Here is a 21,464-nt window from a genome sequence, read left to right on the forward strand (position 1 = left end):
AGACGTCCGGACACAATTACTGTGTCATCATTATATTATACTCGTACACAATTTGGAGCAAGAAAAACTATATTTTTACAAAATGGAATACATAGCAAAAAACATGGTTAAAACGATTTAAAAAAAATGAACAACTGCGAGCAACGTATATGTATTGCTGCGCGCATTATTATGTTATCACGAACGAACACGCGTACATTAATACATTATGTTATTATATTATAAAATACCAAATGGTCTAGACGGAAAGTCCTAAATTGCAGACTTAAAAACACTGCAGATTTTATTTCACAACGCAGTTATTTTAACTACAGCAAATAACTACGAGATTTGTTTTTATATTATGTGGAAGTATTCCATTTCCAAGTAATATTATACATGAATATTTTAAAACTTTACTAATAAATCTATATAAGTTCATAGTAAGTATATGCGAATTTTGTACACGAAAATCATTCTCCGGCCAGTATGCTCCTCTAAACTTTAAAAGTTTAAGCTATAATAATATATAATCTACTATGATAAATGTATATGTTTCGATTACAATCTGAATCTTTGTCCGAAGTATGTATATTTAAGATTTAAATCCAAAACTATATAATAATATACAGCGTCACCAAGCATGCAAAGCAAGTGATCAGTTTTTTCTTCAATTATGTAGTTGTCGAAATCTGATGTTTGGAATTTTTAAACATAGATACTTAAAGATTACTATGAGATTTTTTTGTTCATTTTTTAAAACAACCCCCTTTTTTAATAGATATATTTTTTTAAATGTTCGACCTACAAGATCAAAATTCGAAAGAATAATTTTGAGTTACTTAATTTTGTATACTTAAGTTAAATAATCCATCAAAAATAAGTTTGGGAGAAGTGTGGGGCTTACATTAGCAATTAACTAAATAATAAATACTGGTCTATCAATATATCAAGTTAATATTACCACAGTATACTCTTTGAGTAGATATATTTACAATGGTTTATGAATCACCGTGTATAATGTGTATATTAAAAAGAAAACCATTAGTCGATATAGATTCGGCATGCAAACTATGACATAACGAGAAGGATGCGAGGTATTAAAAACTGCGGATGTAAAGTAAAAAAAGTGTTAATAAAAAAAATATAAAAATATTCATAAAAGTCAACAAAAAAAAAAATATGTTTTCTCAACTAAATTGTAAATGTGTATTAAAAAAGAAAATTATCTTCTCATTATCGATATTCGTTAGATACTGAAAATATTTTTATGAAATTAACATAACATTTCATGAAATGGGCAATCTTCATCATTATAAAACAACTAAAAATTAAAACAAAGAGCTTGTTATATATACAATTGTATAGTTGTAAACATTTTTATTTTAAAACACTGGAAAAATCGATTTCGAAAAATTAGCGTAGCCGCGTTTAAATGGAACACCCCATGTATATGTGTGTATATAAATAACTTCTGACAAAAAGCTCAGACAGCAGACAATATTTCTTGTAGGGCATAATATTATTTTCCCATATACACAGACACAGTGACACACACATACACACACACGTGCGCGCGCGCGTATATTGCACACTACGACGCGAATGTAAATGTATATAACACACATAGATATAATATTTTATTCGATGCCGAATGCGCGCAAAAGCGGCGTTGGCGATGAAACCGAAGGGTAGAAGGGTCGCCCGCTTTTATACGGACCTTTTTCTTGGCGCCCGGTCCGAATATCTGTCTGGCGCCAAACGTCCGCCGCCGTCGCCGTTACCGCTGCCTCCGCCACACGTCCGTTCCACTGCGTCTATATTATTATCCTCGAAGCAGCGCCTTTGCGCGAACACATTTTTATGTACAAAAACGCGAAAATCGGGTCGACGTCTTTATACGGGTTATTCCCTATCCGGCGACCACCGCGCAATCGTTACGCGAATCTCGGTCTGCAACGAGACGGATATAACAACAATAATATAATTCTCCGGAAAACTCGTCTGTGGAGACCATCATAAACCGCAATATAAAACCCATAACGTTCGTACGTTTTGTACGGCGCAGTATAGGCACTACATATCGCCATGTCCGTATAGCTATGCATAATAGTCAAGTGCCTAAGTACTTGCTGCAGCACACAACTGCTACATACCTCGGTATATGAACGAAAATTGTGTAATACTATATCATACGCAAGTTGCCATATTAATCGTTCGCGTTCCTGTTAAAATTAAACTCAAAGTACATTTTGGGTAAATTGTTATATTAAACGTGCCAACTCGATGGACGACTTGGTTTGTTTTACTGAACAATGTCAACCGTATATACACGAGACGAAATAGTGATAACACAATTTATGAACTCGTATATACGCTTGTACACACACATCATAGTAATTATGCACATCGAATTCGTTAAAAAATTGAAAAACAATTATTTAATATACCATCGTATTTAATTGAGAAACGGATTGAGACAAAACACAACAAACGCAACGTATTTCATTTTAGTTCGGTCGGCTATAATAATAATTAATTACAACGAAGAATTTAAGCGCCGAGATCGGATAATTCAGTGCTGTGTATATACAATACAGCAATTTCCTTATTTATATGGCTTATGTAATATATTAAGTAATATAGTACGTCTAATATATGTATAGTGTATATATGTGGCGTCGGAGAGGGTCCCGTTGATGTTATTGTCGTCATCAGTGCTTTGGATGTATTTTTTTTTAGGGTGCGTTCCAGTGGAGCGGCGACAACGGCGGCAGTCCATTAAACGCCTGTATCTCTTAATCAAAACTCCTCCTTCGGTGACAATGAGTTATAGCCCTGGAAATGATGACTTGAATATTAAACGAAACCGGAGAATATTTGCGGATAACGAAGGGCAGAAAAAAATAATAACGTATTAAAACGATACACACCCTGCAGCGTAGTCGTACGATTTCATAGCATTTTTTAAATCACAATGCAGTGCCGAATTATTTTTTGAACTATGATGACGACGACACGATCAAATAACTTACCTACCTACAACTAAATATGCAACCCTCTTAAATAATGATAACATTAAAAATAGTTATAACAGACACCGGACCGTCCACGAAATCGTATAGTTTAAATTGATACTTAAAATATTACATATATTATTTTATACATTAAACTATTAAAGGTACACACTGATACACAAAATGTATCCAAAATAAAGCTACAACAATATTTGTTTTAAATATTATATAACCTCTTATCTTCGTTGCGTTCGACGCTCAGTCATATTTTTTATAGTACTATACTATTATACACACTTCAGAGTGAATAATACTATCGAATATCGCGTATGAGATAAAAATTGTAAATATTTGCAAAGATCATTGTTTCAATAACAAAATATTAAATCACATTGTCGTTTCTATTTCATTTTTACCTCGTGCAGTTCTAACTGAGTAAATAATATAATCGATATTTACTCAAACCGTTTGAGTGAGTAAATACAAATAATGATCAAAACACAATCAATTTCTATTTTCATATTCCTGTTTTCTACAAATAGATATTATTCATATACCCACTTGACATTTATTAATTCATTATTACATTTTTATTAAAACAAATGTAGTTTGTGTAAAAATGTATGTAGTTTTATTGTTTAAGTATAATTGTGCGTTTAAATTTCTTAATCAGGAATACAGTGTTCTAAAATAAATTTCCTAGAAATATTTTCCCATTTTAATGTTTAACTCTCAATCGATTGCGTTCGAGCCTATACAACGATAGTGAAATGTGATTTAACGCTCATTTAGTCAGAATAATGTTTCAAAGATAACATATTTTGGTGATTGGCGTAAACAAAGTTAAAAAAAATACACTAGTCTATACGAATAACTGGGTACTATACTTATTAAACAACTATTTGAATTCTATACTATATCATCTAAACGGGTTTCCAAAAACGTATTTTATATTAGGACTATAGTCTTGATAAAAATACGAATAATTAAAAAAAACTTTAAAAATTATTTCCAAAATCAGACATAAAAATCTAAATTACTCAAAATGTACAATAATTATATTATTATTATTATTATTATTATTATTATTATTATTATTATTATTATTATATTATTATTATTGTATTATAATATGGTACTAAAATTATTATGACATAATTACGTCATCAAATATTTGATATCCGCTCGTTTTATGAGTAGTAACTAGTATGACATCATATTCTGAACTTGTGAAAGTTTATTGGCTTTTGTTAGTTTTTACCAACAGTGGCGAAGAGAAGTGGGCAAAGGTTTGCGTTTGCGGCATCAGAACAAAGGTTGCGTCAACTAAAAGGGTTTTCATTCTGTCCTTTTCTTTTTTATCCGTCCACACTGTAGAAATCTATTTTACAGATTGTACTGATAAGTCGAGTATATAAGTATATATTATTAAATGGCGTAAAAGAGGGCTTGGAAAACAGCGACGGCGGCGACAGAAGCGGTGGAATCCTTTAGGAACGTTTAATTACTCGGAGCAACAGTGAAAATAAATGACAATAAAGGCGATCGAATCCCCGTGAGTATTCACTCCATACAAACGACGGGTCCTAATACCGGGGATTTGCGTGTAACGGCGATTTATATTGTTTTTACTTTCAATACGAGCACTTGGGCTCAACACTTATCGAGATTAACCTCGACAGTGCTGACAGCAGAGGTATAAAACGCGTCGGTAGTAGTCTGTTTTATTTTTGTATTCGAATCATTACAATAATCTCGAGCTGTTGTTCTCGAAAGATGTTCGGCGCATTCGAATTCATTATAATATATATATATGCATTATACAAGACATACGAACCATCGCGTTTTCCCGGTTTTTCAATACCTATAGCTATATCAGCGTAAAACGGTAAAACACGGTAACCAGATTATAGAATGTCATTTTATTTAATGTAAATTTGCACAAATATTTTGTTACCATAGATTTTCATTTTTTTTAAATTCATTTACAGTTAATTATGGTAATACAATGCGTTATATGTTTTAAAAGTTTAAAGTAGAACATGATGAGCACGTCATATCAAACATATCATAATTTTTGTAGGATAATATTATTTATTATTATTACTACCTACTCGTACATCGAATTTATTTATTTTTTATTTTTATTTTTATCGTAATTTTTGCCCTATGATTAATAAAATAGTAGTAGATAGTTATTAGTTAAATAAACCTTTTTTTAATTTTCCTAAATTAATAATATTCAATTATTAAAATCGGCCGTGTAACATGCATCGTCAAAGTTTGTTCCTGATAATTAAAATATGTAATATTACACTATTTACACTTATAGATTTTTACCACAAACACGTTTGAGTAAAATACATTTTGTAACTTTTATTTCCTATGTAATATTATCATTATTGTTATTGCGTCGATTTGTTTGCAGGGTAGTTTTCAGACCACATAATATTATAGACTATGCACTTTATGTTTTGTGTACGACAACGATATTTTTTAAAATCCATTAAAACAACGATAATATTAATATATTATTATTATTACTATTATCACGCGATTGTAAAATTTGACCAATATACACGTAGAAAATAGTATACAGTTTTTAATAGCAAATAGAATATATATATATGTCGGATAACGGCAAAAAGTGTCAAAAAATATTATTCGTGTTACAATAGTAATAAACTATATACATAATTATATAATGACAACAGTGTCGACGATATTAAATTATATTATTACAGTGATAATAAAAATAATAATATTGTAACTATTATTATTATTATAAATTATTAACAAACGGAGCTATAGGTAGTATTTATAATATATATGTTCGTCATTGACACGTGGCCATTAGGTCGTATACCTGCGTATAATATGGTACTATTATGTACAACGTTTAGACATCCAAAAAGGGAGAGTATTTACCTATATACAACTGCTCTGTAACTGCTATAAATATAATATTATATCGTATAATACTCTGCACACCGCCCCACCAATGCACCTTTTGTACGGACGTTATCTCGAATTTCTAGATGAGTTAACACCCTATATTTCACGGACCGATATTAAAAGTCTCCACCGTTAGTGATAGGTCTCTCTCTCTCTCTATATATATTATATATATATATATATATATATACAGCACCTACGCTTATTTTTCACACCGATTTGTACTTTTTTATATTTTCTTTCTCCTTTTGCCGTCATATAAATTAAATGAAGTTTGCCGCCTGACAAAAGCGAGTTAAATTATATTAAACATATATGTATATATTTTTTTCATTACGCGCGTTTCATATTATACATATACCTACGTATATTGTTACGCTGTAGGTATAAAAAGAAGACCTTCGGATATGTTTGACGATGGGAAACTTTTTCAACTATAAAGCGCTCGACGCGTGTATACACTACCTCCTATTCAACGCAATCGACGACCGTATAATTATAGACGTAATACAATGTGCCTTGTTTACGACATATCAATACGTCCTTCCGCGTTCAATATATTATATATATATAAATCAATAGTCTCAATACACTGTAAGACTGTTGGTAAAATTTCAATTAAAATTTCAAATCTGTAGGCGAATACAATCGTCGGTATATCAATCTCAATAAACCAAAAATTTTTAAATTGTGGTATACGCGAGTACCTCCACAGCTAGCTGACACTCCGAAAATTACATAAAAAAATCTTACCAAATGAAAATATAATATTTATATGTATACTATAATAAATTATAAATTTATAAATGTACATTTAAATAATGATTAAATGAAAAGTAAGCACATTATTGGTTAATAATTATTCTGTATTTATCTATAAAGTATCTATAAATTTTCTAAGCTAACTATATATAGTATATACATACATTTGTCGCATTATTATATCATATTTGAACTACGCGAGAATGTAATAATTTTGACAGAACTACATAATAAGTGAATCGTGTGTTTAGTGTGGCGCCCTAGGGTCGATTGCCGTTGTCTTAAACGATGTTTTCCCGTTATTATTATTATTATTATTATTAATATATCATTTGATTTTTATGTCGACGTCAAATGGCATAAAAGTTATACGGAATGACACTAATGGCGTGGATATGAAAAGTTTGTCGAGACACTAATGGACGTCAGCTAAAAGCATCCACGGAAAAGCAAAGCAATAAATGTAATTGACGATTGTAAAGGGTTTTTTCATATTATATTAATGATTACGCGGTAGCGGCGGGGAAGGATATCGTCGCTACGAGTGTGTCGTGGTTAAATCGTGTCGTGCGTGTTGTCACGCGAATGTACAATAAGTCCCTTGGTGTAGCACGGTTATTTTCAGTAAAAACGTGTTAATTTTTTTTTTTTTGTAAAAAAAAGCTTAAAAACAACAACACATAAAAAAAAATCTTTTAAATATTATACAATGTATTATGTAATTAATTCATCAAAGCTAAATATCTCAATATTATGTCATATATATATATATATATATAGTTTTGTATTCATACATAGAATGAGTCATCATTAAGCATGCCACCACTTTTTTCTTCAATAACCAGTTGTACAAAACCTAATTTTAGAGTTCTTAAATATATCTATTTAATTATATAACACTTTCAAATCCAAAAGATTTTTCTTAGTATAGTATTTAAAGAGTGTCCTGTGGAGATACAAACTTAAATTTTTCAAATGAGAATTTGTAAAAATGGTCTCGAACCAATATTAAATCTATTTTATATTTTTATGAAACCATTTTTAAGACTACCTATTTAGTAAAACATTTTGTTAGCTAAGAAACTAATAATTCGAATTTTGAAAAAGGTACCTACATCAAAATTTTCAAAAAATATTCGCATGATAAGGTACAATTAAAAGAAAGTTCCTATTTATTTTGAAAATCAGAAGTTGTTATATCACCACAGAACACTTGTTTAGTAGTACAAAATAATATCAAAGATTTTAAAATATAGCTTTTAATTCATTTTAAGTGCATTTAAAAATATCGAAAACAGATTTTGAATAAATGTATATTTAAAGAGAAAAAATGGAGGTATACATACTCGGCAAATCACTCTGTATATTATAGCTATCATCAAAAGCGCAACTTGCAAATTCACGGTTTTTATTATAATTTATAAAGTATAGTACATTTTTTACAACATCCCTGATAAATGATAATGATCAAAAATATCCATTATAAAAGATTGTTAAGTACCTAATCAATTTGCATCTTATTTTTAATTTTTATCTCTCGACCGTTAACATATATTATATTATTATATAACATATTATAACATACATTATATTATTATATAAATTTAAAATAGAAGCTACTGAGATAATAATTTATGATAAATTAATTATATTATCAGACAAATGAATCATTATTTGCACTATCACTGCAATCACTTATATGTATATTGTAGATATATATACATACACACACATTATACAGGTGCAAGACAAAATATAATATTTTTTACTGAGGTTTTTCATTTTTGATTGAATTCGAATTTAAAACAGAGGATATAAACGCAACTAAAGTAAAACCGATTAAAGTTAATGTGTTTAAACTATAACGTCTTTGTCGTCGTTTTCGTTGTCTAAAAATAAGTGATACTGTCTTGAAAAGAAAAGGGACCGGATCGGATTACAAAGATAAAAATAAAAGCTTTTTTCCAAATAATGTGTATATGTACGATTGGGCCGTTTTTCTAGACGACTTTTCCGTCGCCACAGATATATAAATGACTGCTAAAGGACATTGCTTTGACAATATTACGATCCGTATAATAAATATGAGTTTTTGAAAATATATACGTCTTATTGAATCGTTCATTAATACAATGAAATAAAAACCGTTTTTCTATAAACACCACGCAGTAATAATAATAAACAGTTTCTTATGAATTGAGTGGTGAAAAAAAAAATCTTATTCAATTTTTCAGAATAAATAATAAAACTCTATAAGAATTATAAGTAAATCAAACAATTAATCGTTCTCAATTACACCATATTATATAATTATTCATTACAAAATTTAACGACACTATTCAAAAACTGATTTATATGAAAACATTAAGTTAAAAGAGTACAAAGTACATATTATACAATTAATTTGGTTCATTTTTTTGTTTTTGGTTTAATTATTCAACATAGGTGATTATATTATGTGAAAAAAGAAAATGTTGATTTTAAATAAAATACAAATTTGGTTAAAAATAAATTTACAGTTTTAACCTTGAAAAGGGCCAATATATTGCATAATATTTACAGTCATTTTTATAAAAACATCATTTCCCTATAGCCTATACCTATTGCATCATAATATAATGGAATTTGGTTTGCGTAGTCTGTGTATATGTTAGGGTCGTAATAAATGGGGTGCAAGTGTGCATGGTATATTTATGGGGACAGCATTATTTTATATGACATTCATTTCATTTTTATAAATGTCATTTAATTATTTTTGTTCAAATAAGTCGCCTTCTGAAATACTTTATTATATCATGTGTAGAGATAATATTATTATCTAAACCTATTTTAGTATCATAGTTATACATTTTAATTATTGTAAAATGCATATACATTATGTTAATTTTATATTTTATAATTACATTTGATTATTAAAAGACTAAATTGTTTTGTCTTATGTTAAAAAATAGTAAACATATAAAATTAAAGAATGGATATCATAGCTACAATGTAATATATTTATATATTAGCTAAATTATAGCTGTTTTATAATATTAGGTAGGTATATAGTAATATCATAATAAACTATTATAAATGTTTATATTTTCGAATTAAAATAAATAAAAATGAAAAATTATTCTATCAGATATATTACCAATATATTTAGAACAATACTCCAAGGACATTTCCAATAAACCGACAATATTTTATTGTGAAAACTATACCATAAAATCAATCACACGGACGATAGCCACTATTCGCGCGTGTTGATAACATGACTACTTGACTTTTGGGAGCAGGACAATCGTATATGAAATCCTCGTTTTATTGCAATAAGCCTCAAGGGGAGAACATGGCTGCATTCCGCTGATAATGCAATTTTCCTTGGTAAACTGTTCCGGTGGATTATAGTGGAAATAAAATATTACTCTTTATAATACACAATCAATAAACGTGACTTTTTAAAATTCAAATTGTTTTTTACGAATTATTTTACAAATGTTGTTTATACCAAATAGCTAATTTGCATTTAAAGTTCATCGACTATTAAAGATACAGTCAGAAGGCTCCACAATAAAAAAACGTTTCCAGAAATAACAAACATCTCAAAAACACAATACGTTAAAATAAAGAAGTGGATAAAAATATGAATTTTTATAGGCATACAATTTTCTAAGTTAAAAATATAATTTATTTTAACATAAATATTTACGCAAACGCAATAATTGTAATGGTTTTTTTATTAGTTTTTCAAGATTATTTTCTAGTTATAAATTTATAATACTATCATATTCTGAAAGAATTATAATAAAACGTTAAGATTACAAAAATATATTACTTTATAAACAATATATCGTTATGTTTCAATATAATTTTAACTTTTAAAGTGATATTAATTTGTATTAATTTGTATTTTTATTATATTAATTGATAACGTTGTGTAAGTAATATTATTGCTTTTTATACTTATATCAAGAACATTAGTTTTATTTATTATCAATAGATAATAGTATAACTATCATATTTATAATGTTTTCTATTTATACATTTGTTTGATTTAATTGAAATAACAAAGTTAAAATTTACTGTAATAGTAATAAATAATATAATTTTAATAGCTCAATTTTTCAAAATTATTCAAACTAAATAGCACTTGGAGTGCATTTAAATGAGCTCAAGCTTTTATGAATCCGGCCTGGTTTATAATTAAACTAAATAAAATTGGCATGTAATACAATTAAATAACTACTCTTTAATTTTTATTATATAATATTTTAAAATTATTTTTAGTTACTGGCTATGGCTATTTAGTAATTTATGTATTATATTAATTACTATTATCAATATACAATATTATAGTTAACCATCAGCTCACACTTTGCATAATATGATTAAAACATACAAAATTCTTGTTATTTTTGCTAAATTTTTAGATAACCATTATGACTACCTATAATATTTTTATCTGTAAAGCACCTAAATTAAATACTTAAATTTTAAAAATTTTAAAGTGAAATAGACTTTTGACTTATCCTCGGTTCCCGTGAAAAGTGCGTTACATTATTCTCAGGTCTATATGTTACAAGTATATTATACCTAAATAATCCAATTTATAGAAACTTTCTCTTACGATAGTCGTTACATTAAATTTCCTTGTACCTATATTATATGCATCCGCGTTTTATTGCTAGTACGAAAACTTTTCGTTAATAAATTGAAACAATAAACTTACTCCTGAAATATTCGTAGAACTTTGTTCTTGACAATGGAAGCCCACTCTGGCAGTGTTGGTGCCATAGTGATGTTTTCTGGGCTATACCTTGTGTAGGTATTATGATGTTATCCATACTGCAACAATTTAATTTTCATAAAAATTAAACATTGAATATACATATTACATAAAATTCTATGTAGGTACGCGTTAAACATTGAAAAAAAAACAATATTAAATTACTATTTATTTATTAAAATGTTCAATAAATAAACTTTTTAGTTAATATTTAATTTAAGTATACATAGCTGCAATAAAAAACGGGACTTTAAAAATGAACTATAAATCTACAAACATATCATGATATTTATTATAAAAAACATTTCATGATTTATGTTTAAATATTATGTAGTATATAGAATATAGATTATAGATATAATAATAGGTTCTATAATTTAAATTATCTTAACAATATAATTATGTCTATACAATAATATAAATGTCAATAAAACTGTCATTTTTTTTTTAATTACATATTATAATATAAATTATTCTTACTTAATAATTTTTATATTGTAATATTTTTTTTGAATAAAAATGCCCAATTTAAAATTAGGTAATATTCAGTTGTTTCATAATATAATTTTAATTTGACTTAAAATATATTAGAAATATACTAAACCTTTTTAAATGATATTCGATACAACTATTAGTGAGTCAAAAATGTATAATGATAATATTCTCATCGAAATAATAAATTAGTTCCTCCACTCCATTTATCTAAACTTAAAGCTCTTATATATAAAAACTAATTAACCACTAGTTTAATATTGTATAATTTATACAACATAAATTTATGAAAATATTCTGCTAATTAATTATTATAATATAATTGAATACTCAATATAATTCATTTTTTTATTTTATCATATTTTTTTAATACGTTAATGATTTTATATTAAATCTGCAATAATATTTTTATATTAGTTTTAATTATATAAGAACATGAAAAAAAAATTACCTAAATAATAGAAATATTGGAGATATCAAAGTAATATAATACTATTTAACTGAATTTTATATTTCATTAACGATCGCCTATATCGCTGAATAATATAATTTGAATTTTAGAATTAGAATTTATTAATTAAGTTACTTATTTAAAATATTTACCTTAATACTAAATATTTTTAATATTGAAATACTTTAATAAGAAATATGATTTTTAATTAAAATAATATATAATATCATATTCAAAACTAAATGTTGTACTACATAATAATAATATGCTCTTAGAAAATATTATTGAACGTAATTTTATAAATTAAAATGTTAATATAGATACGCTATATAAATGTCATATGAAGCCTTTATATTGATAAAAACAAAATATTTGTCTGAGTATTTCCTTATAATTTTATTCAAGTATTTTATTTTTTGTTATTCAAAAATATGAGTTACAAACAAATATATAAAACATACATTTTCATATTTTATGCAAGTTTTTCAAAGTTAAGATACATTCAATTTTTTACTAAATAAAGTTCTATATACATAGAAATATACCACCTATATTGTCTACATACAAACTATATTTGAACCCCAAATAAGAAAAATAACCCCTTCCATTAAGATATTAAACACATATGGCACAGATTCAATTCAACCAGTTATAATATTATACATACTATAAGGTCTTAAACAACTGAACAAATTACAACAATATAATATTATACTCTATTCTCAAAAACAAGTATATTATAACTAGAAATAAAATAATATATTTTATATCAATTATTATTTTCAACAAATAATTCAAACTAATTTGTAAAATATTTTCTATGTACTATCTATTATACAAATATGCAATATAAATCTTTATATATATATATAAACTATTGATATTTAATATAGTATGCATAAATATATATTTAGCTACGTTAGTTAAAATTATGAATATTTTATTATACATGAAGAATGTCTGAATGTGTAAAAATAGTTTTATCATTCCGTAATAAATTCGTATCCGGTTTCAATTTAATTATTAATTCAATACTTCGGCTAAAAAAATAACGGTACCATATTTTGACATATTGTTGTGTTGTAATTAACAAATTACAAATAACGATTACCCAAAGATATGCACCTCGAAGCCAATTTTTTAAATTTCACAATTTGAAGAGGGACTCACACAGTGATGTATTGGCTCACCAAAAATGAATAGTTTTTTGTTAATCTAGGGTTGCTATTAATCAAAAAAACAAAATAATTATTTTAATTGGATATAATTTTAATTGAAACCGTTCAGATAATTGGGTTAAAAATCTGTGCACATTTAACGAAGTTAAAGAAAGGGTAAATTCACGGCACCATATCGCGTCATGCAAAATCAACTATATATTTTATAATACAATATATTTTAATATGTATATACTAATTCCTAACCCTCTAAAAATATATTATAATATCATCATGTCATTGTTTGTAATTAATGTCAAGAATATTTACCCTATATAATAATTTAATCAATAAATTTAAATGATATAACATATAAATAATTTTTAATATAGCTATATAGGACGTGTTTTTGAAAACTGTTTAAATAGTGCATGACCATATTTTTTTTCTTCAAAGTGGGATACCTGTACATTTTAATAGAAAAACCATATAATTTTGCATAAAATGACAACATTAGAAAAATATTAAAACACATTGCATTGATGTGGTGGCAGCAATAACTAACTGCAGCTACAATTGGTACTTATTTTTGTATCATTTGTATCGACTATACTTTAACGGACTATTGGTTTTAGTGTTTTACAGCACTGCTTCTCAACATTTTTTGTTATAGGGCCCCCTAAATTTAATTTAAAACTGTCAAGGCCCCCCTCAATCAGAATCATTAATTATTTTTTCTTAATGATATACTCTAATGTAAGATAAACTTCCCCGATATAATAAATAATGATTAATCATATATGGTCAGTTATAATATAATGTATATGTTTTAATGTTATATTTATATAATAACTAAATAATCGAAAATATTTTAAATTAAATAAATATTTCAAGGCCCACAGGCTGAGAAGCACTATTTTACAGTATATATAAATAGTATAGGTACATTATAAATTTATAATTTTGGTTGTGATCGACTTTCTTTAAAGTGAGACATATTTAGGTTCTTTGGGGACAGCGGGATACAAAGCTCGAAAGCGGGACGTATGGTCACGTTATTCATGTAGAGCACCTGCATAGTACGTATTTATACCTATATCCGATCATATTTACAATATTATATGACGTAATGTTCTATTTACATATTTCAATCGCTATAAGTGCAGTGTACTGTATTCAAAGGTGCACTTTGTGTGGAGAAATTTACTGGGAGACACTTAACACAGCCGTTTCCACAATATCCATTTCTATCTACTTATCTAAATTACAGTTTGAGAACCATTTAGAGTTACCCAGGATAATATATATATATAGGGATTACTACGTGTAAAATCAATTATCCTCGATATCAAATGGTTTATCTCGAATCTTTACATACATTGATGATCGATAGCACGCAGATAAACTAGGGGTTCTCAAACTCTATCTCAATAATATAGGTATAGAAATAGATTTGGTGGAAATGACGACCGCCCAACACCCTTTCTTTCAAATACACAATCATAGTTAATTACCCTAAGTAATTTATTTGACAAAATAAAATGTAAATTATAAATATATAATTAAGATAATATATTCCTTTATATCATCTATACTACATGTAGCTAATATATATAATAGCTAGGTATATATATAAAGTATTATTTTATAATTAATTGAACATAAATATGTATGTAACACAACACAATACATTATAAATAAACTCGGATAAGTAAAAATAGTGAGCCCATTTACTAGCGTTGTATAGTAAAAAAAGTTAATACGCAACAAAAGTAATGCGTTACGTAATTTTATAGAACTTTTTCTAAACAACAAAAAAAATGTAATGGAAACAATTTTTGTAATTTCTTTTAAAAATGGTTTCATTAATAAACATCTAATCTTTTTTCCTAGATTTTCTATCATGTTTCTTGCTATAATTACACTAGTCTATAGAAATCACCATCAGCTATATTCACCAAACTTACCCACGCAACTGCTTATAGATGACACAATAATCTCATTCACAGAATATTACGCTTTTATAAGACCTTTAATACATATAATATATAATACTTATATTACCTACTTTTAAAATTTAATTTTTATTGTATTATAATATTATATCCTTTGACAATTAAAAAAAATAAATAAATAAAATATATAGATAGGTATACCGTGTTACCGTTTTGATTATAAATAATAAAAAAAAATAATTCATAGGAAAAATTAATTTTATTTATTTATTAATAAGTACGACAAAGGACGTATTATTTTAAATTTTAACTTGTCGAATTAATTCACGATATTTTGAACAACACATCTTTATGTGTGATATAGGCTATAAATACTTCATTTAATTAAGTTTTCCTAAATTATTTTTTTATTGTTTAGGCATTATGTTCGAATTACCTATATATTCTTTACTTTTAGTAACGTTGATTGTCGATTCATTTTTGATAAGAAATTTAAAAAATACCTGTGGGTAGGTGTTACTTTTTTTTAAGCGAGAATAGCAAAATAATTTTAATACAATTAAATTTTAATTCACTATATTGATATAATGAGTAAAGTAATTAAATTCTCCTTTAAAAGTAATAATGTGCCCGAAATTAGCTGGCCTTTATATCAGAGGCGGTGTAATATATAAAGTGAATAAAATAAATATTTTTAATATAAATAGTTTACACTGGTTTGTATTTTAAACGATTTCAGTGGTGAACTTTTTTCAGGGGACTTTTATTCATCAGGGATAATTTTTATTATAGATCTGAAACTTTATCATATAATAGGTACCCTGCAAAATAGTTGCAGGATACACGTGGAATACAGTATATTATATTATACCTAATATGCACTGGAGCGACTTCTATATTTGATTTAATATATTTGTATTATCATCATATATTCGTGAAAAAGTGTACATAAGTATATTGCAAAATGCCAAAATATGTATACGTACCATGTCTGCGGCCCGGCAGCGACGACGGCGACGGCGACGACGACGACGACGACGGCGGCGGCGGCGGAAAAGCGCGCGTATGCCCGTTCGATTGGTGAAACGTCGGCCGAGCGGCGGACAACCGGGCGGACGCGGAAAATCCCCGGGAAAGCCGATGAGCCGGGTCAGACGGGCGGTCTCGGCATTGCGCCGGCGCCCGTCGGGTCGCTCGCGGTTGGCAGATGAACCGGGTGGTCGGCCAATGGCGCGGGCCAAAGTTCGCCCACGCGTGGAGGTCCCCCCGCGACGGGAGTCGTCCGCGCCCGCCAGGTCGTTGCGCCGCACGCACCTGACAGGTGCGCCGTGGAAAATGGCTACACACGTTGTTGACTGGGAGGACGGGCGGGCGGTCGGTCGTGCTGGCTGACTGCCAGGAAAAACGTAGTTCGTGCGGAAAACGGGTCGTGCCGCCGCCGATACATTTAATTTAATTTTTCAAATAATTCCACTGAAAATATCGCATCTCATCGTGGCACATACATAATATTATAATAGTTGTATGTAATATAACAATAGTATTTAGTGTATAACGCGCAGTGGCAGGTTAGGATAAAATTCGGCCCGGGTTTGACTGGTCCTCAAATTTTTTCTGTCCTGAGTATACTTAATGACTTTTTTAGGGATATAAAAATGTCTATTTTGAAATTTTATAGAAAGTGTTGGCCTCGAGTTAGTAATTTTACTAAACGGAATAACTTGTATTTAGCACATAGCACTTAATAAAAATGGAATGTATATTATAATATTAAATTAAAGTAAGGTATAGGTACATGTATTATGTAGTACTGCGGTAGCACTACCTTCAACTAAAATAAGTCACTTTTATTCTTAACAATGTCAATAAATGTCTTCAACATCCATATATTTTTCTCTAAAATCATCATAAGCAACCAAGTAGGAATGCTTATAATTATCTATTATTATTATGAACAGCCACGTAAGCTATGGTAAAGCTAATATTTAAATACTCAAATACAATTTATATAGCTAAACATTATTTGCGGCGATACTGATATGCATTTTAAAATGATATTTGACCGTTCAAGTGATTTTTTTTTCAGCAATTAAGTATAATACGATATATTATTTATACAATAGTTTAGTATTATAAAGGATTCGGATTTTTTTATATTATTTCTAGGTACACAATATATTATTTAATGATGAATAAATAAATATATAATTTTAGTGTGCCAGTATTAAGAAAAAAATATCATATAGAAGGTATAAATCATCCAAATTTCCAAAAATTCAATTTTTAAACTATTATTTGCAGTGATCATTAAATATACTGAAAAATACATATAATAAATTCCTATTAAATTATGGATACATTTATAGTAATCATGCTAATAGTATACATAGTTATATTGTATATTATTATTATACATATCATACATCCATCATGTTTTACGATATTATTGAATTTTCAATTACTAAAACGATATATTATATTTATATAGGTACTTAAAAGGTATAATAGGTACAGATGAGTAATTCATTAAGCATGCTCACCTCTTTTTTTTTAGTTGGTAATGCAATTATTTAAAAACTATATTTTCAAATTTTTGAGGCTTTTCGTATTATTTACATGGCCTTGAATAATTTTTCAAAAATGTTAAACATATCAAAATCAAAATTCGAAATAATAATTTTTGAGTTTTGAACTTTGTGTACTAATAATAATTTGAAAATATTAACAGTTTATAATAATAATTCATCAAATGTATAAATTGTAACAATAATGGTCCAAGTATATCAAATACTATAAATTTAAAAATAACATATATTTCACATTTTTGTAAAACACATTTTAAAGACTATTTATCCTTAGTATAAACATTTAAATAATTCAGAAACTATTATCATCCAGATTTTAATTAGATGCATCAAAATTATTATAAAACTTAATGATTTTCAACAAAAACAGGGGTTTTCATTTTAAAAACAGATGTTGATGATATAGCTATAGGATCATCCTTAAATATTTCAAAAATTACAAAAATATATGAAATATACTTTGGTTTAATTAAAAAATCTAAAAATCAAAATTTGTATAAATTAATAATTAAAGGGTAAAATGCACATGAACATGCTTAATGAATCTCCCTGTAGAATGTGATCGCTCTATAGGAACATACAAATCGATCGATTATTATATTATAATGCCACTGTTTTCACTCCAATAAGTTTAATTTAGTATTATATATAAATATATACAATATTCTATAGGTTAAATACCATAATATTATATAAAATACATAAAACGATATATTTTTTATAATAATATACATATGTTATGACATATTTATCTAAATTTAAAAATCAAAAAATACCTATTATTAAACATTATACCTGTATTATCGTTATATCTATAATATGTATTATATTTAAATAAACTAAATCCATTATTTTAGTTATTTAATAATAATATATTGTATTTTATAACAAAATATTAAAATAACCGAAGTCTAACATTTAAATCAGCCAATGTATAAAACGTAAAAATACTTTTTAGAAAGTAAAAATCTGCAGATTACTTATAAGTTATAATCTACGCATAAGAATACATTCCTGCGTATGATACGGTTAACGGGTAATATATTATTTTCGAAACACTTCTTACATTTTAAAATATTATTTTTTATTTTTTTAAATACTCCAATACTTTCAGTCCATTTCTGTTAGAATATGAAACTATAATATAATATATATATATTATATAATGAATATTAATATTAAAAAAAATCTTATGTGATTCAGAACATGACATATATTACTGTTTCGATAGGATAATCTAGATAGGATAATAATACCTTCAAAAACGAATAATAAATTAATTTGCAAAGTGGTTCTATAGTTATAGATGTAGATCATTTTTAAACAAATAAATTTAATTTTAAATCATTTATAATAAATATTTAGAGCTTATAACACACTACAATATAGTTATAGTATACGTTACTAAATATAACACATCGAATTATTATGTAATTAGGTATACTATAAATAAGTATATTTTTACTATAAGTAAATAAACCTATAGGCATATATCGATATACATAACAATAATTATTATTAATCTTAAATTGATAAAAATTAAACTATTAGGAGGGAAAAATGTCAATGGTCAAAATTCGCCACGAGGATCAATCCTAGATTCGTATGCTACCATAATTTTTACATTAAAGTTTTTACAATGATATTTGTTTTAAAATCCTTTTTCCATTACCCGTAAACAATACAATATTATATAATACAACTTGAGTATAATATAGTATATACATATAACTGGTATCTCTGAGGCTATATGGTGCTTGCGCAAAACGGTGTCTGTGCAACTGTGCACTATGTATATTATTGCCTATTCGTTGTCGTCTCCATGGAAAAAGCATCGATCTGCAGAACTAGCGACACGCGCTGCCGTTTTACATAACATACATAATATTACAAGTTAACATGTACAAAATATAAAACTTTACACATGTATATATTGTAGGTACAATAGGTACATATATATATTATGCACATAATATTTAGTTTACCAATATGCAAATTGGAATATACCTACGTAGCATTGTAGTAAGTAGGTACATGATGCATACATGTATGAATATATTATAATTAGGGTTTTAAAATTACATGAAATTTATTTTCTTGAAATATTTCATTTCAATGAAAAATAAAAAATAAATTATTATAGGTATCTTAAAGTTTATAATCACGTCAACTTGCAAGTAAACATTTTTAAAAGTTGATTTATTATGTGAAATAAAGAAAATATGTATAATAATAATAATAATAATAATTAATAACTAATAAGGCTCCAATTAATAACACAAGTGATAAATTCTAGGGCTTGGGAGTTTTTTTATTTGGATTATTTGATTTATTGCTCAGTGAGCTAAAAATCTTTTTTCAGACACATATACAGATATTTTTGCATATTTACTATCAATATTTTCTGTATATAATCAATATATTATTTCTAATCAACTATAACCGAACAAGTTTAAAAAAAGAAACAATATTTTTCAATATTTCAAAAAGAGTGAAAATTTCAATTTTGAAATATTTTAATTGAAAATTTTCAAATTTAGAACCCTAATTATAATGTAGGTATCACATAATATGTTAAAAATGAAATTTATTTGTAGGTATTATATTAAATAATAATAGAATAAATATGAAATTCCGATAAATCTATAATAATTTAAAAAGATTGCATGGTATTTAATGCATAAGGATGTACACGTTTTGTAGGCGTGTTACTTAAAAATTATAATATATTAATATTATTGATAATATGGAATTTAGAATAAATAAAAAAGGCGTTTCTTTATTTTTAACTGGCAATGCTTTTTCTCGATTTAAAAATCTTTAAACTCTAAACAGCAAGATCAATATTATTTTTATAAATTGATAACAATTTTATTTCTAAAATATTGATGGTCAAATTATCAACTTTGATTCACTAGTTTATATTATATATCTATACCTATGCTCCTCTAAAGTTTAGTAAATTCTTGGTTTTAATTGAAATAATTAGAATAATTTTCTTTTACTAAAGTTAAATCATTTTTTGTAACTATTTTATTTTAATGAAATTCCATATTCTATTTATACACTTAAACTTTAATGATATACACACATACAAATGCATTTAATTTTGGGAATAATAACATCATAGTTTATTATTTATATATTACTAAAGATACATATTTTTTAGTGACTTATTGTAAAAATATGCTATAATAGGTACGACATTTTATAATTTAATTTTAAGGCAGTAAATTACGTTATTCTTTATTTTTCCTTAGTTGAATAATATGCAGAATTATTTAATGAACAATACCTACTTATATATTTAATACTTATTTTATATCAAACCTTCTTTTTT

General features: G+C 26.6%; 1 protein-coding gene across 1 annotated transcript in view; it reads right to left on the reverse strand.

Moving 5' to 3' along the window:
- LOC132922880 (vesicular glutamate transporter 1-like) overlaps nt 1–16,664 on the reverse strand; it is an 83,256-nt gene extending 66,592 nt beyond the window's left edge. Inside the window, exons 1-2 of the mRNA XM_060986603.1 lie at nt 16,526–16,664; nt 11,428–11,543 (exon numbers count right to left, since the gene is read on the reverse strand). Of these exons, the coding sequence (XP_060842586.1) occupies nt 11,428–11,492 (65 nt within the window). The 5' untranslated portion in view covers nt 11,493–11,543; nt 16,526–16,664. The remainder of the gene's footprint in view (nt 1–11,427; nt 11,544–16,525) is intronic.
- Between the last annotated feature and the right edge of the window lie 4,800 nt (nt 16,665–21,464).

The sequence above is a fragment of the Rhopalosiphum padi genome, chromosome 2 (assembly GCF_020882245.1).
Source record: "Rhopalosiphum padi isolate XX-2018 chromosome 2, ASM2088224v1, whole genome shotgun sequence".
Taxonomy (NCBI): Eukaryota; Metazoa; Arthropoda; class Insecta; order Hemiptera; family Aphididae; genus Rhopalosiphum; species Rhopalosiphum padi.